Genomic DNA, 27,733 nt, shown 5'->3' with positions numbered 1-27,733 from the left:
TCCCCTCCACAGGGAAGATAGAGAATAGTAACAACTAAGAGAATCTAAACCTTTTATATAACAATGTCAAGAAAAATAATTGAATTAAGCCGATATCCTGCAGCATATTGGCAGAAATATTAAGAGTGTAAGACAAAAACATCCGTAAAAAACTCCCTTTTCGGTCCGCCGAGGTCCACTGCATCCTCTTTAGAGAAATGAATTACAGGTTCATTTAGGAAGGAAAATCCACTCTGCTTGACCACCTCTGTGGCACTCCTTAGAATCTTCTTCCTACGTATCACAACAGTCAATTTCTCAGACGTTTCCTTCTTTACTTGGAACCTTTCAATTACTTGTTGCATTTTAGCCTCCATGGCTACATTGTCACTGTGGACATGTGAAAACAATGTTAACAAAGCTTCAAAGTAGTTGCATACAAGGAAGACTTTAAACCATACTGCAACCGAAGCTATTCAAATAGCCTAAAATGTGTGCATAAACCATTGTACCACATTACATGACTTTTTCTTTCACCAGCTATAATATGATTTTATGTACCAAGTATTACTTCCATCTACATGGTCTGAAATCTTGCAAAATAATTAGATGGCATTGTTATTCAACTACTGAACAATAAACTTTACCTTGTACTGTCTAGGTCCCTCAGACTTTCTTCCATTACAGCTTTTATGTCCTCATCACTTTCATCATCTTCGATGGGCTCCATTATGCTGATGTAATCTGACAAATATCTAGGATAAATGAACCATGACAAATTTCCTAACTATTCACTTTTAGACAAAGGATATTGCTTTTACAACAGTTAACTGCATGGGCTTCCAAAATACCATCTGAACAAATCTTTAAAATAAGTTTGTAACATTGGGGTCTTGCTACGTCCGATTTGTTTTTCCCTAATCAATGAGTAAAACGTCCAATGTACAATGATGCCAATTAAGCTCAATTGATTTGTGAAATGACCTACATTTCCATTTCCTTAGTCATATATCACTATTTGTTAGTTCATTCATTTCCTTTTACTGAACATGGACCAATCAACCATTTTTGGACTTCTTGCCTTAACGAAGAGCTCTACAACATGTTATTAGTATTCATAGTCACAGTAGAATTCTAAAACTCTCTCAATGCAAATTGAAAAATCCTTTTCAAGGGGGTGCGGGGGGGGGGGAGGTTGGGCTGAGTACATACTTTGCGCTTCGGCTAGGGCATTTTGGGGAAATTGTTTCTGTGTGAGAGTAAGTATTCTGGAAGGAAATTAGGCAAATCTGATATGTTTTGTAGCAAAATGACCATACCATACAAACTTTCAGTGCAGACTAACCCCCCACCCCCCCTTACGTTTCCCTACCCAAAAACTCCTATCATATCTTATATGGGTGTCCTTACTTTATGGACATCATTAGCAATTCAACAGTTTATTAAGCCACACTCACCATGATTAATAATCACATAAGTGTCAGCGTCATCCCCTCATGACTTATCTTATAAGATGCATGTTACTTGGTTCATAGCTGCCATGATATTAATTCCACAGCACAAATGAAACAAGCTTAATTGACATATGATCACTACATGTACACACATTGAAAGACAAAAAATCAATATATTCTGTCTTGATCGATAATCCATCAACAGCATCGATGCTCTGGTGCTGCAATGCATGATGTTATGTTTGTTATTTTGTGATTACAATATGAACTTGAACAAAGGACAGTGATATGTCTGATTACCTTAGACTCTGTACATCTAGACCAGTGCACTGAAGATTCATCAGGGTCTCCATTAACTAGTATTCAAACATATTATACTTTCAATCACAGGTATTAATTGGCAGTTTAATTTACTCCTATTTGGACAAGGAATGTTCAATAGTAATTGCATCTATATAATACTTACTTGTCAGCAGAATTCCAAGAAACCTCTGATGTGGATGGCCCTGGCATCTGGTTTCCTCCACTGTTAAGTCAAATTGAACTATTCAAATTAGACATATGATAGATCTCAATCATCCCAGCCCCTCAATAAGCCCACAGATTTTGACAACCATTGTTTAAACAATTTAAAAAAAAGATGGTTTAATTTTCGTTTAATATGCTGTTTGTACCATTTCTGTTTTGCAATTACTAACTTTTGTACAATTTTTAATCCTTTTAATAGTGTATTGTAACATGCACTTCTTATCGCTTGTACAGATGTGTGGAGGTTTAATAAATTCTAAAGATGTATACTTGTTGTTGCACACATTTGGCGCATTCAGGCTAATTAATACTTGTAAACACCCTTGGAACCATGCATACAAGGTTATACTGCCACTATATTAAAGAGGCCATGACACGAAAAATCCAACTCATCGAGAGTAACTTCCTCTGAATCTATGAGAAAATCTATGTTCAAAACTATCCTCAACACCTTGAAAACCTCAAGGACTAATTAGTAATTAACGTTTTAATATTCGCATTCGAAAATAGATATCTGAGAATGCGATTTCACAACAAGACAATGATGACGTCATGTTAGGAACACACGTGCAAAGCCCAGGCATGTATCGGATGCGCGACGATCATACCGTTCCATATACAGTACACGCACATTTACACTGATAGAACAACCACTGTATTACGCTATATCGTTAGTAATTTCGTTTTTTTTACAACTGTTGTAAACTATCCGAGAGAAATGCCGGACCGTTGTGTTGTTGAGGGCTGCATAAATATCATTACCCATGCAATTAGCCTTCATCCATGGCTGAAGGACGAAAAAAACACGGCGATTATAACCAAGTTAGTGCACAACACCAGCGCCGATTTCACTGGGCCTAGCCAGTATGCAGCTCCGAATGAAGCGAACACTTCACGGAAGCATACTACGATCCCTCCTTTTTGTTATGAAATAAAACAAATGGACTTTAACGGTTCGACATAAAAGAGTCATTCTTCTGTCAAGTAATCCACAAAAAACTACTCTGAAGACCAGATCGGGGAACAGGAAACCTCCAATGGGGCAAGTGGCGATCCTTAGGAGGAAGCGCGCTGAGCACTAGTAGTACTATAGTATTAGCGTTACTACACTGAAGTCGCAATAGACGAAGAGATTTTACTGTATCATCTAAATTAACACCCCCTTCATTGCTCTATTGTATTCTAATAAGCTATGAGGTTAGCTTCAGAAGCGATGGGTTACATCTTCTTGTGAACAAATCTCAGTGCCCCAATTTATTTCTGGAATATGCTGGATCAGTTAGTTATAGCAATAATTTCTTATTCCTATTCCAGGAAAACCATTTTTTATGTTGTGGAGGGAGTGGGGGTAATGGGGATGGGTCAAAATACTAGGTAGGTAAAAAGATTTTATTCCAAAGGGTGTTTAATTAAATCTCAAAGCGATTTATTTTAAAGTCACAGAGCCAAAAATTCACACAACATAGTTCAAGTGTTAAATCATTGAACAAAATTTGGATATTTTGGCTTCCAGATTAAAGGTACGAATCAAACGTCTGGGAGGTAAATGCCCCTAAAAAGGTCAATGTCCGTTCCCTTATGCACATATTATATGACATCACGGTCACGCCAATACTTGTGTCCAAATGCTTCAAAACATGCCTTTTCTTTCATTGTTGATGTTGGGTCTGGAAAATAACCTTTTCATCCTGAATTAAAAGTCTTGAATTTCAATATATCAACACTGAGGGAACCCTGACGGATTGATAATCCAACACAATCGTAGTTTAGAAAAGGTGTTTCTGGAGGAATTTCTCAACCAAGGCTTCCTATACAATGAGTTTTCTCCTGGCAACTTGAATCCAGTGTAATGACCATTGGCTGGAAAATCACTTCTGATCCTTTGGACTGCACATGATGGTAGCACAACCCTGACGTGTCTTGCTAGGAACCCCAAGTATCATTGAACCTGTTGACCGTAGGCTATGCATCTGTACTGCCTGGGAAAAAATTTATTAAAGTTCAAAATGTATTAATGTTGGCCATGATGTCCACAATAACAAGCAGGCATACAATGTACAGTTATGATTACATTTGTTGTGATTTTACACCTTCCGTGTATCATGAAACATTCTTTTGTTTCAGAAAATTGATTTGCAAAACTCCAGGCCAAAGTACTAGCCAAGTAATAAAGAGTATGAAATAACACATATGCCTACCTAGCATGGCTGCATAATGCAACTTACATCCCCGAGCCAAACTTTCAGTATGCAACCTACCCTACTAGTACTACACACTCTACATATGGGTTGTAAGTTACCGTAACACAACGCACAATACGGTTTAGGGTGTTCCGCGAATTCCAACAACACATGCACAAAATGGACTGGATTTTGTTTTTAAATGCTTCGTTAATAAATTCTTACCACGTTGTATGTTCCTTGCAATGGTTTCGAACGGATGTCTTCTTCGATATGTTGTGGAGCTTCAATTTCGGCTCGTTTAACAGGCTCGAACTGATACGGTTCTAACACCTCCGCTCCACCCTCAACGTTCGGTTCAATATTGGAATGATCATCGCCTTCACTCTCTGCTTCGAATATGAGAAAGGGCACTCTAATTATAGCCCAATTTCACTGCCTAGTGAAGAACCATTATCACTTTGAACTTCGGTTGCCGCAATTGGTTCTGAATCCGCCATTTCACAGGAAATTTTGATTTGATATCGCACTTGTGATCGGTGTTTTGTTTAGTAACTACTAGTGGTATGTGTACTTGTCTGCTGTGTACGTGAATGGTATGTTCGGAGGATCGTAAAGCAGCGACAACAAATGTGTTCAAAACGTGACGTCACATGACGTCATGCGAATCGGAAAATTTTCGAGTAAACAAAGTTTCAAACGCCGAAAAGGGTAAATTCATTCTCAATTTTCTACTTGAAAAATCAAGTTTTAAACTGGCAGATTGGTTGATACATGTTCTAGAGAACATTCTTTGATGGATCCCAAAAATATAGGACTTTGAAATTTTCGTGTCATGGCCACTTTAAAGGTTATTGCCACAATATTATTGAAGGCCAAGACAATTTCATGTTTTTGAGTTTTGCTACTTTCCAGGGCCCAAGCATGCTTTTGGGGTGTAGGAACTTTTTGTCCATTATGACATGCCTGAATCAAACATCTCTGCATTGAGTTATTGCACACTAGCCTACATACCAATGACAATACAAAGGATCCTTATATTCAGACATATGGGAACCAAACAACAGTCTCAAACTCAAAATCCAATTCACATGAATTAGAGCATGAGGAAATTTCACAGATAAGTCAAAATGACTGACATGGTTGAGTAATTGGATTATTTCACAATTTTATTTGAAGTTCTGAAGACAAAAGCTTTGACCCTTCTGCCCTTGTTCCAGAATGTCAGTCACTTATGTATGATACATACATTGCCTGCCTTCTTAATTTCACCAAACATGCATCTTCACTCTCCATCATATTTTTAGCAAATAATTCAACAAAAATCACATAAACTTCAAACTAATCAACATCCAAGGAACATTCAACAGTAATTGCATCTATGTAATACTTACTCATCAGCAGAATTCAAAGAAGTCACTGATGAAGATGTGGATGGCCCTGGCACCTGGTTTCCTCCACTGTTAAGTCAAATTTAAATATTAAAGTTAGCCATATGATAGATCTCAAACATCCTAGCACCTCCATAAGCTCATAGATACATTAACAAAACTTGCAACTACCCTTCTTGAGACATTATGTCTATTAGAAGTTTAGGCAACAGCTTTGCTGACCTTAAATGTCCTTTCAACTGTACAAAAAAACAATATTGCACATCTTCTAATCATAGTGCATCCACATGTCAAACATAAAAGTAAAAGCTTCCCTCCTTGGGATTTTACTGCAAATTCTTGCAAGTTTACAACCATATTAATGTATTGTTTTGAAGCTTTACATTCAAAGAAGGAATGTTAATAAAGAAAAGATATTGATTTTTTGTATTGATCTCCCCAGAAGATTTGGGGTAAGTATTCCAAGGTATAGTATCTCACTATGAGAAAATGGTGTTTCCAATTAAACTGTTGCACCAGTTGCGGATGTATAAAATTATGTATCTCAATTAAATAGTACAAAACTCACTGAGATTTGGCTGTAGAGGTAGTTAGTGCAAAGGATGGCATTGACAATGAAGCTGTCCCTGGTGGAAATTCCACTTGAATTTTTGAACTGGGTTCAACTTGAATTTTCTATACGGAAATTGGCCCAAATTTGAAGTAGGTTGAACTGGGGTTCCCAACTGGTTCAACTATGTTTTACTGGGTCCAACTGGTTCAACTATGTTTAACTGGGTCCAACTGGTTCAACTGTTTCACTGGGTCAACTATGTTTTACTGGGTCCAACTGGTTCAACTATGTTTTACTGGGTCAACTATGTTTTACTGGGTTCAACTGGGTCAACTATGTTTTACTACTAATATTTTTAAATAGGTTGAACTGGGATTCTCAACTGGTCCAATACTCGACCCGGTTGGGATCCCCCTAAGGGTTTAAATTTAAAGGTTATTTGGTAAAAGAGCTCAGTATTACATATGACAATTGAATAGATAAGCTTAAATTCATGAATAGAAGGATGCCAACATATGTTGTTTGTAGAACTAAATATATTAAGAAAATGTGAAACCTACTACAATTTAAAAAAACATGACATTGAAGAGTAAAATTTGTTGAAACCTATTTAAAAAATACAAGTAACATAAAAGGCAAGGTGAAATATACTGGCAGGAATCTGAGCAAGTATAAGTTATGAAATACATAAGTGAGAAAGACATGACATTGTGAGAAAGTTGATAACTTATTTAAGAAATACAAATAAAATAAACGGCAAGGTGAAATAAAAATTCAAAAATAGGCAAGGTGAAACATGCAGGAATCTGAAGTATGAGTTATGAAATAAATAACCCTATAGTGTGAATTTGAAAAAAGGTACTTAAAGATTAAAAATATGAATGGAGTGTAACAGTTTTTTACAAGATATTTAAGAATAATATACTCTGGTCCCAAAAGCAAATGTATATATAATTTAAGTTAAAGCACACCATCGTGGCAAGGTGAACATCTCAAAAGAAGATAAAACATCCATCCCTCCCCTCCCCTCCCTAGATATTCTAGCATGTCAGACTTTGTTTTTATTGGTCCTTTTTCCTTTGTGTCCTGTTCAAATCCATTATTTTTTCTGTTATAAATGTTTTAAACTGCTTTTGCTCGATGGCAAATTCCTCCTTAGAAAGGTTCTGCCTCTCCAACCGATCTTCATAGCATGCTACAAAAGGAAAGAAAAAACAGATGGTGTCAACCAGATGTTCATGATTGACTAATGAAAAAGGTTTACAACTGTAAACATATGTATACGATAGAGAAATAAAAGTTTATGTTTGTACTAGTACAAACATAAACTTATATTTCTCTATAATATATATATATATATATATACATATATATATGTAATACATACATCATAGCTCCCAAGTTTGGATTAGTGAGATGTGGGTCCCAGGGCTGCCAGAGTAGATATTTACACTAAGCAGAGTGCCACTATGTTGGCAAGTAATGCATCTCAGTACATGTTAGACATACATGTATCAACATTTTTATTGCTTGTTTAACTCATGGTTCAAAAACAGTGCAATATTATTGTTCATTTTTCACTAAAGTTATCATTGCTTTATACAACAAAGAAATTATGTTAGTGCATAATGGATAACATCCACCTTTACATTTATTATCATCAAGCTAGCTAGGATAACCACATGTTTGTTTATTTCTATAATATTATTTATGCACCAGATTTGAAATGGAATATTTGAGATGTTGCACATATATATATGTGTATGTATGGCAGGTTGCTGGTTGGCATTTTGACTCATGCCCACTTGCTCAAAATTGCATTTAGTGTTTTGCCTAGCCAAAAATAAAGAGAGTGGGTATTTAAGTTCAAAACCTCTTATTTTATGATAAGTATTGGCAGGGTTGTAGCTAAACAATGGTCAGTGGGGGTGGACCGACACAGTTTGGCACGTAGTGTACCACAACATTTATTTACCAACAAATGACTCCCAGATTGCTTGAATATATAATATAACTCCCATGTGACTAACCGTTTTCACTTACCTTTCATAGTGTCCAACTTCACTGGGCTTAGAGGTGGCTTCGCAGCATTCCCTTTAAAGCGGTTGCAAGCTTTCCCATCGACGGACTTGTCTTTTAGTTTGTCAGACCCCCAAATTGCCACGGCCAGATTCTTGACAAAAACAATTTTTATTTTGCAGTTGAAGCATCTCCCATGTCTTCACTGGTAACCAAACCTGCAAAAAAACATGAAACAAAATAGGCTGAGCTTTGGAGAAAAAAACCTTGTGCATTGTCATTTGATATTGATTTTATATTTGCTTTGAAATAAAATCACCCGAAATTACATAAGAATTATGTTCGTAAAATGCTAGATTGCATGAAGTGCGGGCCGACAATTAAACCACGCAACTAGTGCTATCTTACCACTGCATTTGTTGCTACAAGGCATATAAGTACACCGGAAATACACAGCCCTAGTTTGATTGTGATTGTTTGGTGTAGTTATCTGACTCACTGACCATACTGACGTGCACAAGCATACTTTGTTTGTAAGCCTTTCAAACTCTAACAATAGTTATAGAGTATATGATCACTTTTTTCCAGAGGAAGAATAATTGCCTCAAGTGTTACATTCTGCCTTAATGTTGCTTGAACATTTTTGCATTACCTTATCACCAGTGGTTTTGTACTTAGAGGGGCCATCACTTCTTTCCATCCCACAAGTTTCCTCTTCAGGGACAATTTCGGGTGAAGATGGTGCAATGGTAGTGTGCCTGGTTGGTACTTCCTTGGAATTTGGTGGATCCTTGACATCTGATAAGGAAAATGATAAAAAAAATATTTATATTTAATTGATATTTGAATAGATTTATGGGTGCTGATCATGGTGTTATGTACAAATGAAGCCTTACTTGAAATTAGATCGATAGTTTAATGTTCATAATGTTCAGTGTAGGGCATCCTCACATTTGTAGCATAAACGTGTATGCTGTATACTTCACTAATAACTTTCGCAAAGTATATCATTATGCCAATAGGACACTCCATGTTTGAAACAACGATGAAGGCAATTGCGTAAATTTTGAAATATCTCGGAGCCTCTTTTGATGGTGACATCTTAAATTGGAAACCTGTTATTGCTTTTTACGTGACCCGCCATGCGGGATACAAAACGTCACGGCCAAACGGCACTACCGAACCATCCCATTCTGACAAACGAAACTAAGGTCTAGCGAGCCAAAAAAACCTACGCCCGCCGACCTGCAGAGACAAAACGCCCAACCCCCCCCCCCCCCACTGAAACATTCAAAAACGTACAGAAGGACGACCCGCACGCAGCGAAACGAAAAACCCCTCTCCAGCACACCAGCGTCCAAAAAAGGCAGCCCCAGATAAACGCCGAAAATCGCCTTCAATCTGAAGGCGAATGTCGGACTTCACCGCCTCCAGAACTGCCTGCCAACTGGCAAATTTCCCCCTAAAAACCAAATTACACCTATTCCGCCAAACATGTTTTTTTACAATAGAGCAAACAAAAATGATGCGGTGCAACACAGCTACCGAACAAACTGGAGGGTCTACCCCATATAAAATAAAGCCCTGCCCTACCGACCATGAACGGTCTCCCTTAACACGGTCGGTCCAGGTCTGGAACCACTCCCATAAGTTTACTACAAAGTAACAATGCCAAAAAACATGAGCAGTACTCTCTAAGCTGTCACAGCCGGTCCTAGGGCACAGTCCATCACCCAATCGCCAATGATATCTTTTTAGGTTGGTCACCAAGGCACCGAGTGCAACTCTCCATGCAAGATCACGGAGCCTGTAACCATTCAGCTTTGAATGCACCGAACGCCATACTTCGGCAGAATGACGTCCCTGGACAAAAGTTGCATTCAAGGCCTTATCCCTCAACGAACTGTGAACGAGGGCCGGCTGTGACAGGTCAACAGGGGGCAACTCAATCAGAGCGGAGCAGATGACACGCACCACCCTGTTTGGAGTACTACTATGCGGTTCTCTGTTGCTAAACAGCGCCGGGACCCATCGACGCAGGTGCAAACCGCCCCAAAAACGTACAAAATATGAACAAGGCAGCCCTGGGTCAGTTACCGCTACAAACAACTGCTTAAATAACAAAAAGGTCAATTTACTTCCCAGATTAACCACCCCTAGGTCCCCCCTTCTCCAGTTTTTGGTACAATACCGCCCTCTTGCCAAGCTCTGTACCCCCAGACCATATGAATGAAAATATCGCCCTCTCCAACCGTACCAGGACTCGACGCGGAATAGGGTACACCGCGCCCGGGTACCACAAGATGGGCGAAACGAAACGATTAATAACAGTGACTTTCCCCAAGATCGAAAGCCAGCGGGTGCCAAAGGTTTCGAGTCTGCTCTGAAATACCTCAGCCCTCTTGTTCCAGGTGACATCACAAGGTGCATCGTAGCCGAACCATATACCATTAATTTTGATATTCTGATCCGACCACGACGCACCGAATGGTAAGTCTCTGTATCTCCAGCTACCAAGACGAAGGCCCTTTGTCTTTTCTGGATTAAACTTCGCCCCGGTAGCTCTCTCAAAAATAGATAGATCCTGCGAGAGTGCGCGAAAGGAGCCGAGACTCGAAACAATACATGTCACGTCATCTGCATATTGAGCGCATTTCACTTTGGCACCCCCTGGCACAACGAATGGAACAAGTTTGGAGTCCCTTTCCAAAAGACGAGAGAGGGACTCGCTAAACAAAACATAAAGTAATGGAGACAGAGGGCACCCCTGGCGCACCCCCCTCTCTACGTTAAAAACATCCGAAGAAAACCCATTTACGATAACAGAACTGAAACTTTGTTCATACAAAACAGAAATCCATTTACGAAAATTTGGGTGCAACTGAAACGTCTCCAATACATTCATTAAAAAACCGCGATCCACCATGTCAAAGGCCTTCTGCTGGTCCAGAGACACCAATGCACATGGCAGATCACGCTCAATAACAAAGTCGGTCAAGTCGCGCATCAACCACAAGTTCTGCTGGATGCAATGACCCTTCACTGCACAAGTCTGGAGATCACCAACAAGATGCGGCATAGCCAGTGCAAGGCGGTTGCACAAAGCCTTAGCCAGCAACTTGTAGTCCACATTTAACAAGGTGATCGGACGCTTGTTATGGGGATCCAAGGGGTCCCCAGACTTTGGCAGCAAAGTAATCATGCCCAGACGTTGACTTTGGTTCAACAGTCCGTTTTGGAAGGCGTCCTCGAAGACGGCTCTGATGTCGGGTCCTATTATTGCCCAGAAGGTTCGGTAGAACTCCCTCGGAAGCCCGTCCGAACCCGGGGACTTGCCATTCTTCATCTTCGAAAGCGCCTTCCAAAGCTCAACAGTGGTTATTCTGCCCCCCAAAATATCATTGACATCGTGGGGAACGGTTTTTGAGATTCCCCTCAATAAATCAGACTGTGCCGACAAGTCGACATTGCCACGCGTAAACAAACTCGAATAATACTCTTTATATACGCGGACAATGCCGTGAGGGTCACTGACCACGGTCCCATCGGTAGCGCGCACAGACGGGACGCGTCTGTCACCCGCCGATGACATAACGGACTGGTAAAACCTCAGTGAAGGGCGCGCCTCGGCTTCCACCGCTTCGACACGGGCCCTGACGCGGGCACCGTGGTACTTTTCATCGAGATACGTCTGCAAAGCGATGACTGCCGAAGGGTCGCCAAACTTCAGCTCCGCGCACAGCTTCGAGAATTTTTCTCTTCGACGCCGTGCGCGGGTCACGCAATACTGAATTGCGTAGCGTTTGATGCGCAACTTGATATTATCCCACCACTGGGATGTAGAAGCAAAGGCCGGCTTCAATGTTTGCCATCCTTTGTACCTGGTCTCGAAACCTTGGCGGAATTCTGCCTCGCCAAGAATCCGACAGTTAAGCTTCCATAGGCCCCGCCCGATCGGGAAAATGGAAGGCAAAACAAAATGTGCTACCACAGTGTCATGGTCAGAGAGCGGACAGCTGAGCGTCTCGCAACCCGAAAATTTAAAACTTACGGGCGCATACACTCGATCTATCCTGGAGGCATCTTCTCCGTTAGGCCTCACCCACGTATACACCGTACTACACGGGTGTATACGCCTCCAGACATCGGCTAAAAGGTGTGCGGAAGTGAATCTGTCCAATTCTGTGATCCCAGCGTCGGGACTAGCAGACACAGAAGCCCCGAGTCTGTCAAGACCCGAGTCTGGGACACAGTTAAAGTCTCCGACCATGACACATGGAGCACTACCAGGAACAAAGGAAGGCAGTGTGTTAAAAAAAATCTCGTCTAGCAGAAGGCCGATTGGGAGCATACACATTGCAAAGGGAGATGTTACCGTGTGGATACTTGAAAAGAATGCAAACCAATCGGCCCTCGTGATCCGTCTCCACCCTAGTGGCACAACCCGCCTGACGAGGTGACAGGAGGATGACAGTGCCACAGGATGAAGACGAACCAAACGAAGCATGCAGCCCACCACCCCACTCATAGGCCCATAGAGGGACATCTTCCAAAATATGTGTTTCTTGTAGGCAAACGCAGTCGACTTCCATTGAAATACAATATTGGAAAATGCGACTGCGCTTGCGATGATCCTTTATGCCATTGACGTTCAAGGTGGCAACTGAAAATGTATGGGCCATGAGAGGGCAATGGGGCAAAACTACGCCGACGTCGATTCTGTAAGCTTCAAGCGCGCTCTAGACGACGTATCGTCGTCGGAGTCGTCACTTGAGGCCGACCTTTTCAGTGAGGGTTCCCCCATCTCGTCGTACCAGCTCGTCCCAGTGGCACGTTTCGGCTCGACGATCACCGAGCCTCCGGAGTCGCTGTCAGACATAGCCTCCGGAGACAGGACGACCGAGTCGTCGTCAGACAGTCTCCGGATCTGGCGATACCGGCGGCGGACTGGGGACGGAACTGGACGGGTTGATGGGGGAAGCTGGTGGAGACCCCGTGTCCGCTTCGCTGTGTGGTGGAGACGGTGCGGGCACGAGGTTGATGGGGGAAGCTGGTGGAGACTTTCTCGGTGCGGGCACGGGGTTGGGGTCTGCAACTACGGGGGAGGGTGAAGGAGGTGCGGAGAGTGAATCCTCACCCGTTTCCCCCTCCTTGCGTGGAGCTTCCTCCGGGTCAGTAGGTGCGCCAGAACTTGGCGCCTTTGCTTGACCCCCACTCTTTGTCATAAAGACATAAGAGGAGGGACAAGCGCGAAAGACATGTCCCTCCTTCCCACAGAGTGAGCACACGACTTCGCTTGGGCAAGCAGAGGTATCATGCCCAAGACGAAGGCAGCGCCCACACTTTTTATTTGGGCAGCCCTTGGCTTCGTGCCCGGTCTCCCCACACCTGAAGCAGGTACAGGGCTGACCGGGGTAACGCACGTGAGCTTTATGCCCGGCAATAAAAAGGAAGGAGGGAGGTCGATCCGAACCTGTCGGTGCCCGTTGAACACCCCAGGGGCCTGTGCGTAGGAGCACATTTGAATAGCCTTGACAGCCCCGAACCGACCTAAAACAGTTGCGACAAGTTCTTGACGCACCTCGAATCCTACGTGGATGACAGTTACCCATACGGAAGGGTTCTACCCGATGTTCCCGGGGTTCAATGTTCCCAGGGTTCGATATTCCCCGTTTTCGTGTTATTTCAATGGCTGACGATGAATACGAGGTTCGTTGTTCCCAGGGTTCGATGTTCCCAAGGTTCGTTGTTCCCAGGGTTCGATGTTCCCAGAAATATCGATGTTCCCAGGGTTCGATGTTCCCAGGGTTCTGTTCCCAGGGTTCTATGTTCCCAGGGTTCAATGTTCCCGGGGTTCTATGTTCCCAGGGTCCAATGTTCCCAGGGTCCGATGTTCCCAGGGTTCGATATTCCCATGGTTCGATGTTCCCAGGGTCTGAGCCTGTCCCCGAGCACGGTCGGGCAGCACCAAAGCGGACCCTCTTAATTCTCGGCCTCGTGGAACTCCGGACTCTCAGGATGCTCCTATATACTGCTATAATACTATTTGTCATATTTGTAACGTTTGAATTATCTAAAGGATAACACAGTTAGTGACACTCAACTTAAGTAGGCTTAAGTGAAGAGAGTATACTGGTAGACAAAGTAGTATTTCGCATGTACATTTCAAAAACAGGGTGAACGCAGCAGGTTACTGCACATTTTTACAAACATAACACTATTATCAAATTAGGCTTACCACATAGGACAATTTGACTCGGATCACGTTTTTCGAATGCAACGAAATGGCAATGATCGTGATTGTTTATCATTAGAATTAGACCCACTTAACGGAAATTAAAGCAGTAACTGCATACAACACAAAACGCATAGTAAACACGAAAATAATGAACAGAGTGAGTTGCTCTACATTGTCAACGTAGCATTTTTTTTAATAACTATCAAATTAATGACATCATGCGTCCTGTTTGGGATAACTATTTTGAATTCTATGCCCTATAGTGCTCAGTGAACTCGTAATTGTTTTTCGTTCCTAGGCAGTTAGGATCACGTTTAATCTGTCGGAGAGACAGTTAGAAACAAAATCACACCAGCCGAATGTACTGGTAATATGTCACTGCTTGCCGACTAAAAAACGTCAACACAGTAGGAATCTACTCGCCAGCAATCACATGTAGTGGCCCGTTACCGTTTTGACACTGCGCTTAATGCCTGGAATTAAGGCGTCGTTCGAGGATGAGCCACTTCCTCTTTCGGCGTGGTGGCGCTACACCCCGATCGACGCTCTGGACATCTTTCAATAGGCTGTTCAACGGTCTTATGAAGGTCCAAAGGGTTGAGTGAGTTACTGCACATTTTTACACACATAGACACTATTAATATATGATGCTTTTCTATCACGTAGGGCGTTTTGACTTGGATCACGTTTACGAACGCAATGAAATAACAATACATGTGATTGCTTATCATTATAATTAAACGTTAACGGAAATCATGCAGAGCTGCTAACTGAAAAAAGAAAACAACAGCCTCGATAAAACGGAATAACCAACAGAGTGAGTTGCTGTACATCGTCCACCTAGCCATATAATAACTATAAAATAAGTCACAAGAGTCGTATATACGCGTCCTGTTTGGGCTGAGTTTTTCGAATTCTACATAACAGTGAGATCTATAGTTCTTGTTCGGTTGGGATCTCGTTTAATCAGTCGAAAAGAAGACTTAGTAAACACATTTACACCAGTCGAATGTACCGTAATGTGTCGCTGCCTGCCAAATTTCAAATGAAATCGCCAACACAGTAGGTGACTGCTCGCCAGTAATCCTGCAGTGGCCTGTTGCCGTTTTGATACTGTGCCTTTAGTCGGCGAAGGCGACGTTCGAGAATGCGCCACTTCCTCTTACGTCGTGGTGGCTCTTCACCACGATCTGCAGCGTCAATTTTTGCTTCAACGCGGCTCTGTACATCCTTCAACTGTCTGATGAAGGGCCAAAGGGATGGGTGCCTCACTATCATTCCATCGTTGAACTGACGGTGATAACCTGTAATCAAGAAATAGTACGAGGGAAACTATCATAGGGTCATACGCATGACTTTGATATGAGCATGTTTGCCAACTACGCAGTGGATTTTTCAAGACTCGAGACATGAGGTGGAATAAGCTACTCCTCGGCTATTCGCCTTTTCACGTTCCCACGATGTATGCAGAGTAAGTTCAATATAGGTTTTAACAAAGTTCGTGTAATATTCTGATCATACTACTTTGTTAACTCCTATATATGAGCAATGGATGTTAATGAGTATAATAATAATGTTAATGATGAATAATTATTCTTATATAGCGCTTTACCCCGCAATTCACCATCGAACACTTCACACAGTCATTACCCCTGATCATTGGAACCAGGCACGCACTCCAACAAAACCTGAGAGTAGGCTATATAGCAGCCCAAAGGCGCACGGTATACTAAGGTTTCTTACAGGTTCCCAATTAGCATATGGGTGGAGAGAAGCAATTCGCTGAGATGAATACCTTGCCCAAGAGTACTAGGTCACCACGCTCTCCAATACCAATACAGCTCTTCATGTACCGAGGCGTCTTGCTTAGACAACCTCTGGTGGGCGTGTGGCCTACCACTGCCGCACCCCTTTTGTCCGGATGCTACTTTCTCACCAGCTGCTCGACGTCTCGATTATCTCTCAAAATTATCCGTTGTATAGTTGTTCACAACAAGGGTGCCGGACCCACGAGGACAGCGGGCAGCTAACCCCCCCCCCACGCCCTCCTGCCGAGGGACAGCAAGTTGGCCTCTCCTTCCTTAGTAGAAGCAAAAAGCGTCAAAACTATTTTGGATGTTTTCATTTGCAGTTATTTCATTTGGTCGCAGCTGGAGCACGAAAGGTCGCGTCCCTGTGGCTATGTTGCTCCTGTTGTTTAGAAAACACTTGTAGAGCTTGTCAAGTGTCTTTTTCAGCAATCCGGTACGCTATTTTTCACGAAAAATTCGTGTGCGCTGCGCACAAACCAGGGGGGGGGGGGGCTGGGTGCATCGCGAACTCATGTTAGCTTAACCATACCCACCCCAACGTGGGTCTGTGACTCATACGGTTTATCCATTTCCACCCTTATAAGCGCAATTTCCCATTTTGCAGCTGAAATTTTCTGTTCGCTTCGCCCGCCACATATCTTCCGGCTTCATATGAACTAGACAAACGCAGTATATAAATCTTTGACCTCTCCGAAGGGCCCTGGAAGAGTGGAATATTACACTTCCAGGCGCGGGTCGGGCTACTCCGGCGTCACCCCTCCTCCTTTTCCCCCCAGAAGTAGCCATCACTTTTTGTCTTAGCCCCTTCCCGACACTCCAGCTTCCAACGATAGAAGCATTTCGACACATCCTCCTCGTACGAATATGCTATTCAGGCGCGTGGTACGGCCGAATGTGAAGTGACACAGTCGAAATGGGGATCTAAGAATTATACCCCCAAGATATATTTGTATTTTTCCATATTTGCTGAAAAGTGGTACGTCAGCTGTCGTACCTGCCGTAGCGGTTCCGACGCCTCCGCGCCTATGGCCAGATCCCTAACCGAACAATGGGTCTGCAGTCTGTGCGGTTTTCGATTTTTTTTTTTTGGACTATGTACTGCCTGTTAATCTAGTTGCTCCTAAGTGTTTAGCCAAAACAACATTGTCCCTGTTAATTCGTAGAAGGCTGGGGTAGGGGAATGGGCATCTGGAAAAGCTGAGTGATAAATAGGTCGTATATTGAGAGCCCAACTATCGGTCGATCGGCTAATCAGAAATTCGATAGCTTGGCGAGCTTGCTTAAATAAAGAAATACGAAATTTTGTCCAATTTCTAGTCTATCACAAACTTGCAGGCCAGCCCCAACTGATTATTTCAAACGATGTGTTTAAAACTCGCCTCGATCAATATGTCCATATAGCCTATCCAGTGAGAGGTGCATGGGGGTAAGGGTCCGGTTAAACGTTTGAACGCCGTTTTCCGATCGCGGCTTTTTCGACGCACCGTCACTCGACTTTTAATGAAAATAGGACATTATGAGTACAATAATTAAGGTTTTTAAGGTAGCAATTCAGGCAACAAGACGACAATCCACGTATCTTAATTACTAATTAGGCACAATAATATAGCGAACATTTCGTGTAATGATTGCTGAAAAGAATAACACACATGATCAGTATTCGTGGTCTTCAGAAGTTCAGATCACTGAATTGGTATAACTCGGCCTTCGGCAACATCGTAACTTTTGAAAAAACAATATATTTCTCTATCACAAGATTTGAAACAAAAACTCGCCTAACTTAACAAATTTTACCCGCCTTTCCTGCTTACTCATTAAAAGTCATGTTAAGAAAACAATTACGCACGCACGTGTTGTGCGATGGATTGTAAAAATCAAGTTGAAACTGGTTTGAGCAGCGTCCGATTTCGGCGACGTCACGTGCCACACAGTACTTTACATTTGATACAAAAGTTATTTCTACAACAGCTTCCCAAAATTTGTGTCGCAATATAGGTTCAGTTTTAACCGCTCAGCAAAGTACCATTCATAATTTGCATATTACACCAATATTTACACCCTGCGTCCAGATGGCGAGAAAATGTAACATCATGTTCAATGTGTTGTGTCGTTCCCATGGTGCGATGAACTTGGGCAAGTTCGAATGTCAATGACGTACTTATGTTCTGTGACCAAAGTTTTACGTAAGCGGAGCGAATTATGGGGCGGCTCGTTGATTGTGAGGAAGCACTTTTCTAAGCATCAATATTTGTGAAAATATCGTAAGGTTTTTCAGATATTCTCTTTGAATGTCCCCTCCATATATCTCTCTTTCTCCGTCCACTCAAAGCTCGACATTTACGCTAATTATGTTAGGGGAAAAATTATGTTATCGATAATTTTTGAACTATTTATCGTGACGGTAAAAAGCTAATATCGCCCGCAATACATGCACAGTATATTACCATGAGTGTGAACAAATGGCTGTACACGTGCGGACCTGAGAGAGCAAACTGGCCTTGTGTTGTTAATGTTATTACGGTACTTTATAGAACGACCATTTGCGTCTTTTGGGGTCAACATACTTTCACACGGGATTTCACCATGCCATTGATCGATGTACACGGGTGATATGTCGCAAATGTAAACTGAGAAAACGAAATGACGACACTATCATGAGTTCATGACTATTGGCCTAGTACTATAATTATATTGAGCACATTATTCATGCCTAAAACATCGTTTTCTGTTTTATATTGATAGTTTGCAGTACATTACTCAGTTTTTTACATATTTTTAAATAATTTCATGTTTAAAATATATTGGAAATTTGTCGAAAATATTTCCGTTTATACGTTTTGTGATTTTCTAAACGGATAGTGCATTTGCGGCCGGTTAAACGGTTAACCGTTTAAACTCTGCACCCCCCATTGGGGGGGTGCAGAGTTTCCCTCATTAAAAGCTGTGGGGCACAAAACGGGGACACTGGCATCGGGAACTATTCTTCGTCTAAGTATGATTACAAATGAAACTCACTTTCAACTCGGTTGTTTGTACGTGTTTCCATGTCACGATCGTATACGTTCCAAAGGGTGATAGGATATTGCCCGTTGATATAATTGTTTGACACATAGTCGAAGAAGTCGGCAAGGGCCGGATACAGATGCATTAAGCGAGCGGTCGAGTTTCTTCTTCTTAGCAAGTCGAAATTCATTCTCACCAGAGCCCTAGGCAAATATCCCAGCGCCATCAATTTCCTTATCACCTTCTTCAATTGCTCATCTTACCGATAGGCTCTGGCCAGACCAAGATCCTGAACATGCTTCCACATGTTATTCGTAAAATGAAAATAACACCCGCCAATTTCTATGTTTGGAAATTCGGTTCCGACTGCTGATATGATGGCTTGCTCGAAGTCACAGGTCATGTTAGTAGGGCGCCATCTATGCCGAGAAACCCGCCTCACTTCTCTACGAATGACGAAGAGGACTCTTCTGTAATCGGCCACGGTACGATTGGTCATCAATGCTGTAGCAAGGCATAAAGTATGGCCTTTATATATACCGATGATGTTGAAAACTTGTCCGAAACGTTGCGTCCATGAAAAAATGCCGACATCGTCGCAGCACCCTTAGATTATCTTCTGTAGCAAATATAGCTAGTCCCCAATCATTGTCTTGGTGCACGAGGAACTGTTCGTTATTCCAAGTTTCAGCCCATTGACCGTTGATATCGACATCATCAATTGAATCTGGTATTTCAGGAATCATACTACTACGTGATCTATGAAGCTGAGAGCGTACGCTTTGGAATTGAGGCACTTGCGGGCGATCACCGCCTCCTTGACGAGCGACTCGCCGTTGCTCATTGGCAATCTCGCTTTCTTATACTCTCTTGATCGAAATAGTTGGGTTCCTATCAAGTTCGGCCCTACAACGGTCGACGAAACTTCTCCTGTCTATGACGTCGTCGTCTGGTGGGTGATTGTGTTCTTCTCTTACTCGAATTTGAATATCTGGGTTTTCGGCAGCTTTGTCAAATGTATTGGTGAAAAGCTTCGAATGGCACGGGCGTCGCCAACATCGCCAAGTCATTTCGAGCTGCTTCCGGTGATGAAGTTGGTATCGGAAGCCCCCTGAGGCTAGAATACGACCACCGCGTTCACCCTGCACTATCTTTGCTTCATCCATGTTAAGGACATACAGAACTCAAACAAGAATAATTGGAAATAACAAAGTGCAGATTATACAAACAGAGCTCGGGAACTCTCCAGTCTTGGCTATACTGTTACAGAAATTTGACGTATAAGTCTAGCAGATTTCTTTCTGTTAATTTGTTTCGTTCTGTATTGAGCTCGGGCTGTTTACTATTCTTATTTCGATTTCCCCGTCTCGGGCCCCAGACCTTTAAAACCCTTTTCTCTTTAGATCTAAGGAAGCTCACCGTGTTTTCCCAGCAGTGTAGACAGTTTTCCAAAACAAAAAGGAAGCCGCTTCCTGCGTGCGCGCGCTTCGGCATACATCAAAAACATAAAAGAGGGTCACCGAGTTCAGCTATTCAAGCTACTTGGTATAAAAGGGTTAGATTATTGTTCGTAAGAGGCCGTTAGTATCCGTCAATGTTAGATCGACCGTGTCAGTGAAGTGAACCAATCAACGTTAGTATATTTGTTTATCTGTCTATCTAGACCAAATATAATACTAAAGATGCCGTAATTAGTGTCTAAAACGAAGACCTCTAAAACGAAGATCGAAGACAGAAGACTGGTGAAATCTCTAAAACGAAGACATCTAAAACGAAGACCGAAGATAGAAGACTGGAAAAATCGAAAACAAATATAGAAGTCTTCGTTTTCGAGATTCGCAGTATAGGCAAATCTCGAAAAGGAAGACCGAATAACGAAGACTTCGATATTTCAAGCTAAATTCTACTCGTATCTGCAACGATTGGTAGAATGCTTCTTAGACGTTGATTTTCCAAAGAAGATGAGACAGACAATATGAAAAAAAAAGATCAGGAAACCTGACAAATAAAGTCAATGGTGGCCTTAATTTTGAAAAAGCCGTAATAGATTACAGTTGTACGGATGCTCATAAGCTTTAATGCAATGCTCCTTACCACAAACTAATGGTTTATTAATCCCCAACCCCTGTCCCCAGGGCTGACACGGCCATTAATAATAATAATAATCAGCAGTTATTTTAACGACGCTTAAGCGACCACAAATGTGGGAGAAGCCCGCAAGGGCTTATGTATTACAACTTACATGTCGGGTGGCTTCCAATTCAACATTTTAACTCAAATTTGGAATCTTTTCAATTTATAAAACCTTGTATGATCTACTCGGAGAGTTTCATGACCATTGTATGTGTTTTAAATGATTATTATTGCAGGTGTTCGTTATTCGGTCTTCCTTTTCCAGATTTGCCTATACTTCAAATCTCGAAAACGAAGATCGAAAAACGAAGACTTCGATATTTCAAGCTTAATTCCTTTTGTATCTGCAACTATTGGTGAAATACTTCTTAAATGTTCATTTCTCAATGAAGATGAGACAGACAATATGAAGAAAAAGAGATCAGGAAACCTGACAAATTAACTCAATGGCTAATTTTGAAAAAGCGGAAAGAGATCACAGTTGTACGGATGCCCATAAGCTTACATGAATTTGCTCCTTACCACGTAACCGATGGTTTATTAATCCCCACTCCCCCGTCCCCAGGGCTGACACGGCCATTAAACATTGTATGATCTACTCGGAGAGTTTCATGACGATTGTATCTGTTTTAAATGATTATTATTGCAGGTCTTCGTTATTTGGTCTTCCTTTTCGAGATTTGCCTATATTGCGATTCTCGAAAACGAAGATCGAAAAACGAAGACTTCTTTATTTGTTTTCGATTTTTCCAGTCTTCTATCTTCGGTCTTCGTTTTAGATGTCTTCGTTTTAGAGATTTCACCAGTCTTCTGTCTTCGATTTTCGTTTTAGAGGTCTTCGTTTTAGATACACCCAGAATTACTTGTGGTGTTACCCTAAAATTTACAAGGCTGGAGCATTATTCTAGCTCATAATTTAATTCGGTATATTGAGAAAGATTGACGTAAAAGTACTGAAAGGTAACCTAAGGCTGAAGCTCGACCATCTCCCTATTTTGTGAATATGTGTATTTAAGACCCGAATTATACCTAGGTTTCAGTACAGCTTGCACTATTTGCGAGAAACAGCCCAGCTCGCACTGATTTGCGAGATACAGCACAGATCACAAGTAGCGGGAAACAGATCAGCTCGTAGGAATTAAGACGTTTAGGGTTCGCTCGCATATTGCGAGTTATTGTCAGAGGCTGCGAGGTTTGGTCTACACTTGTATTTCTTTTGGTACTGCTTTACTTCCAATAGAGTTGTAAATGAGTTAAGCCATGTATTATGCCCAAAGATTTATTGCTACCATTTAACTCATCTTAAAGCGAATCATCATTGATTGGAGGATTAATTGATGTACTTCATTAACCGTATGTAACAAGATAAAGTGTTTTCATTTTAACAAAGTATTTAGACATTACTTGAACTCTTTGGCTGATTTTTCGTGACTCTGTGTTCCGACTTGACTGAATAGAATTCGGTCGGCGTTACGATACTCCCTTGTATTACGAATCGAACAGTAACGCAAAACATACGGACCTAATCGACCGCTATAACAACATAGGGCGTGCAAGTCAATTAGTACAGTAGGTGTCCGAGCGGTGCATTGCGCAATCGAGTATTTCCCATGTCAAAGGTCTAAAAGTTACGGGAACTTACACGAGACAATGGATACATCATCAATATGACGGAAAGCTTAACTTTTAGTGTTGCTGGACAATTGGAATGCAACAGTACATTCAAATCATGGTAACTGGAATGTCAGTTTAGTTAATTTGGAATGTAAAAAAAATTACCCCTTTAGCATTCGACGAAATGCAGTAAAAGTCCTGAAATCCAGGAGAGTAATAAATGTTCCGTTTCACTGAGGTAGCGATTCGGCCAAAAATGTTTTGATGGGGTAGGAGGAGGGGGAATTTCTCTTTTTGTGGACGATTTTCCCCCCAAGAATTGGGATTTTTTTTGGCATTTCCAGGTGGCCTCAGATGCAATTTGGTGCAATATAGCACACTTCAACACCCACTCATTTTGTAAACTTAATTTTGTATTTTCACCTGGCCTTAGATGCAATTTGGTGCTCAAAATGAGATTTTTTTTTTCTCTGGGAGATGAAAAAGGGGTTTTCTGACTTGCGAAGCGGGGGGGGGGGCGGAATAATACTTCCGCCCCTCCACATTTTTCACTGTAGTAGTATATAGCATTTGTTGTTTTACGTGAGAATAGAGGATCGATATTGAAACATTGCACTACGGTTAAGGGCCTACTAACGACGCTGAGGGTGAATTCTACGCGTTTCTGCATGGTCTAATCTGACTATCGGAGCTGATAGTGGTGTCGGTGGCGTAACAAAAGGGTGGATGGGAGGGGCGATCGCCCCTCACTATACAAAGGGCGCAAATGGAAGGTAGCCATTACGAGAATATAGAGGAAAAGACAAAAGGACAAAGAAAAGAGATGGAAAATGACGTCAAGTGGCGGCAAGAGTACGGTATATATAGGCTACTCAAATTGAATTGAGCGGTATGGTGTAAGCAAGCATCAGAGGCTTATATGAATTCCTTGCCAACTACTGTAGGCCTACGTTGACAATGGTGGTTTTGCCCATAAGTAGTATATTAGTCCTTGTAATCTCCGTCACAGGCGTACGAGGCGGGGGAAGGGGGGGGGCTGCCTCCAAAAAATGTTGAGATCGAGAATTCGGATTGAAAACGACGAACATTCGGGCAAAGACTTGGTAAATTCGGGCGGAGATGAACATAGGCGTACGGGACCCTTTCAGTTCAAGGAGGCAGAAAGTTTCTCCCGAAAGCTACTAGCATTTTATAGCAGTTCATGTGTATAAAGCAAACCGTAAATCACTTTGAGCGAGTAGCGCGAAACTTTTGCACATTTGAAATTCGGGCACTCAGTCGACAATTCGGGCAAACTTTTCAATTTTGCTGTATCTCTGTACAAATTTCACCTATTCTTTGCCCGAATTCGGTCGATCCATTCCCGAATTTTCGTTTTCAGAAACTTAGGGTACAGTGTGGATTTTCAAAAAGATTGTGTGTTGCTGGGATGGGATGAGCGAACAAACATGCAGTCCGGGCCAGTAAGATAGCTACAGGGAGGGGCAAAACAACATGACCAAGTGACAAACAAGATTATGAGTGTTCAGTGGAAATTTTACTGCTGTTTTTCTACAAGCACCATTTTGCGTCTACGAGCCCCCAGACAAATCTCTCGGTATGCGCCTGGTCCGAGCACCCGGTTGTTCAGCCTCAGGGGCCGCACGGCGAGTTACTAGACCCCTCCCCTGAAAGCACCAATTGTGAGGCCACTGAGTGGCTGTCAACACTTCTGTGCGGCTCTTACTGAACAACGTCCCTTCGGGTGATTTTTGAAGAAAAAAAGGGACATCAAACCCTGGGAACATCGAACCCTGGGAACAATGGACCCTGGGAACATTGACATAGCCCCATACGGAACGTTCGTATGGAGTAACTGTGAAACCTTCAACCCCACTCAGCAACGTGACACCCTTCTGCCGGGTCACGTCACTGGTAAAACGTAGATCATACGTATTACGACCCTGGAGAGCTTGTAAAGCATCAACCTCTCCAGGCACAACAACACCCTTACTCTTTAAAATACTAAAAACTTGCACCGGTGGAACCGCTTGTTCACCGGTGAAGGTCAACTTAACAATTTTAGAATCACGGCGCGATGCCATGATACCGAAGGTGGCTAGGCCACAGAGGAGTAACAAAGACAAACTATAAAGACAGGTTTAAACTTAAAACGATATACGATAACTATATACGACAAACGCACACACCCGCCTGGCGGGAAGTATAGCACAGTACAGTAAGGTAAGGTAAGAAAGTAGCTGTATCAGATGGAGAGCGAGAGCGAAACACGTCTGCACTCCACGAAAGCCAACTCAAACTGATTTGCACAGATATGGTATACATAGGCTATGTACATGTAACCTTGTTAGGTACAATTACAAAATGCTTGTTAAATAAGTGACAACTTACAAATTAATAAAGCAATACTACCTTTCTTTTCACAATGTGGGCAGCTCAGTTTTTCCAACAGTGCTCTCTGCAGTCGGATGTTCAAATCCTGCACTTCTTTCATCTTTGCCCCCAGTTCCTTGTTTCTTGTCATCAGCTCTTGGTTTTTCATCTCCAGACCATGGCATTTCCTCTTCATTTCTGGTTCGTCTCCAAAAACAGCACTCCTTTTTCGGCACTCAAGCCGTTTTGACAGCAATTTCTTAAGAGAGCTGCTCTTAGCTTTTTGTTGTTCCTTTTTTTCTCCTTCTAAAAAAACATAATGGATTCCAAATTATAATTTATCAGCTAAATCAACTTGATAATTTTGATAACAAGTGTTAATAGCATATATATAATATTTCTACATGTGGATAATAATAATTTCAAATGTTCCCATCAAGTGCCATTGTTTTAAATAAAATATATTTTGATTGTGTGATAAATGTGGTAGACCAAAGACCAAAATATTGTTTACGCCTTTTTTAATAGTACTTCGAACAGCACATTCACATATCTATCACTCTATATTAACACATACAATTTGTATTTTAGGCAGTGTTGTGAATATTAAAGACCATGAGAGTGTACATGTAAACTTTTGGTAAGCACACAGTGGGCCACCAATCTGCATTTACTTATCAGACACTTCTTTCTATAAGTTCATATCTGTTATTTATTAACAAACATCTAAAACAGATTAAAGTCCCATTTGAACTTCCATACAGGTACAGCTAGGGGTTGGGCAAAATAATGTACAAAGATAATGCATAGAAGACTTTTTTAACCAAGTTATGCAAAACATGGTTCTGGCAAATCTCCGAATTTGATTGATTAAACTTGTACAGGGAATGGAACTAAGTGGGTTACCTTACGTTGTGTGATTCCTGGGGATAAATGAATCATTGGGCTTTAGCAGCTTACTAGTTGGTAAAACCTTCAAATATTAATTATAGGCAAAACAATAAATGTTGAACTATGAAATCACTTCTAATCCCACCAACTGTAATAGCATTTGCAAATGTGGACAAAGAGAATGTACTTATTTGTAGCGTCTCATAAAGAAGACATTGAACAATAAAATATTTACCCTTGCTTTCCCTGAATGTAACATTTCCTGTCGTAAAGATGACGAAGCACTTTCATCTTCAGAGGAGTCCTCCACTGATGTGTCAAAGACTTTGGACACTTTGACACGTGTGCCTTCTAACTTCTTCTCTAGCTCCTTTCTTGAAGCTGTAAACAAAAAACAAAGAATGTGACTATTTAGTGTGTAAGATGGATCAAATGGTAAGCAGGGATGTCATATCGGAGGGGGGGGGGGGGATGGAGGGAGGAATTTGGAAAAATAAAACCTAAATATCCACCCAGTAGTTCTCTAGCTATTATTTACCCCCTGCTTTTAACACCCACACCCCTCCCCTCCACCTGCCTTCTTCAATTAAATTCCAAAATGTACTGGTTAAAGTACATTGTTCAAACATGCATAAGTTAAGCGACAAAATGTTTATCCACAAACATATTCCCTGTGTGGTTTACCGTTTTAGTTAAAGCCTCTTTACTTGTCAACACTCTTTATATGTTAAGCTAATTATGCTGTGTTGACCGAGGCTGTTACTATCTGGTGTTCAGCTATGGTGATATGGATTAACTAGTGTAGGTGCACAAACAAAAAAAGGCAAACTAAGAACAGTTAATTATACTATGTAAATTGCATTGGACACAATAGCCTATATGCATATAGACTAGCCAACAGTTTGAACAAGTACAAATATAACTTACCTGTCAACAATAAAATTTGTGCCTTGTACCATGAGTCCTGGTCCTGTAAGTTGGAATCCATCTCTGTTTCATCGTCGCTGTCAATTGCCAGCCATTGTACCATATATGCTTTGTTCGGTATAAAGTCTAGTTCATGCTCCGGGTGAAAGTTCTTAATGTGATTTACATTCACAATTTCACGTTCCTGATCTTTAAGATACCTAATGTATGCATAAGAAATTGCCATTATGCCTTATTAACTAAGCTAGGCCCCAATAAGCTAGGCAACTAGTGATATAAAAAGTTATGTCTAACGTTAGTGGAAACAGGTTTGTTAGGACTAGCTTATACAATAGTCCTAGGCCACTATCAAGTTTCAGTTCAATTAAAATCTTTATGTTAAAAAGCACGTGTAAAATCAATTATAACGTTACAAGTATGTGTCAATAATATAAAGATCACAAAGAAGGAAACTCAGCCGCGGTAATAATTTGAAATTGTTGATAAAATCTGTTACAAATGCGATTCTGCGAGGCTTCTATTAACGTGGGTTTGCGGTTTCGGAATTTATAAATTTAGCGCTAACGCAAAACTAATGTCAAAGTGCAATTCAGTCGGATCATACCATTCTGCACTAGGAAGGCATTTTGCCTACCAATT

At 41.6% G+C, this 27,733-nt stretch overlaps 1 protein-coding gene across 1 annotated transcript; it reads right to left on the bottom strand.

The window, feature by feature from the left end:
• Positions 1–119: 119 nt before the first annotated feature.
• LOC139954720 (uncharacterized) lies at positions 120–26,569 on the bottom strand. The gene is made up of 9 exons (XM_071954638.1): positions 26,403–26,569; positions 25,316–25,582; positions 8,757–8,902; positions 8,129–8,322; positions 6,101–7,280; positions 5,536–5,601; positions 1,900–1,959; positions 627–734; positions 120–369 (listed from the first exon to the last, which is right to left on the bottom strand). The coding sequence occupies exons 5-9, from the start codon at positions 6,139–6,141 to the stop codon at positions 120–122; spliced, it is 525 nt and encodes a 174-aa protein (XP_071810739.1). The 5' UTR covers positions 6,142–7,280; positions 8,129–8,322; positions 8,757–8,902; positions 25,316–25,582; positions 26,403–26,569.
• Positions 26,570–27,733: the final 1,164 nt, after the last annotated feature.

The sequence above is a fragment of the Apostichopus japonicus genome, chromosome 17 (assembly GCF_037975245.1).
Source record: "Apostichopus japonicus isolate 1M-3 chromosome 17, ASM3797524v1, whole genome shotgun sequence".
NCBI classification, from domain to species: Eukaryota; Metazoa; Echinodermata; class Holothuroidea; order Aspidochirotida; family Stichopodidae; genus Apostichopus; species Apostichopus japonicus.
This window is presented reverse-complemented; position numbering and strand designations above follow the sequence as displayed.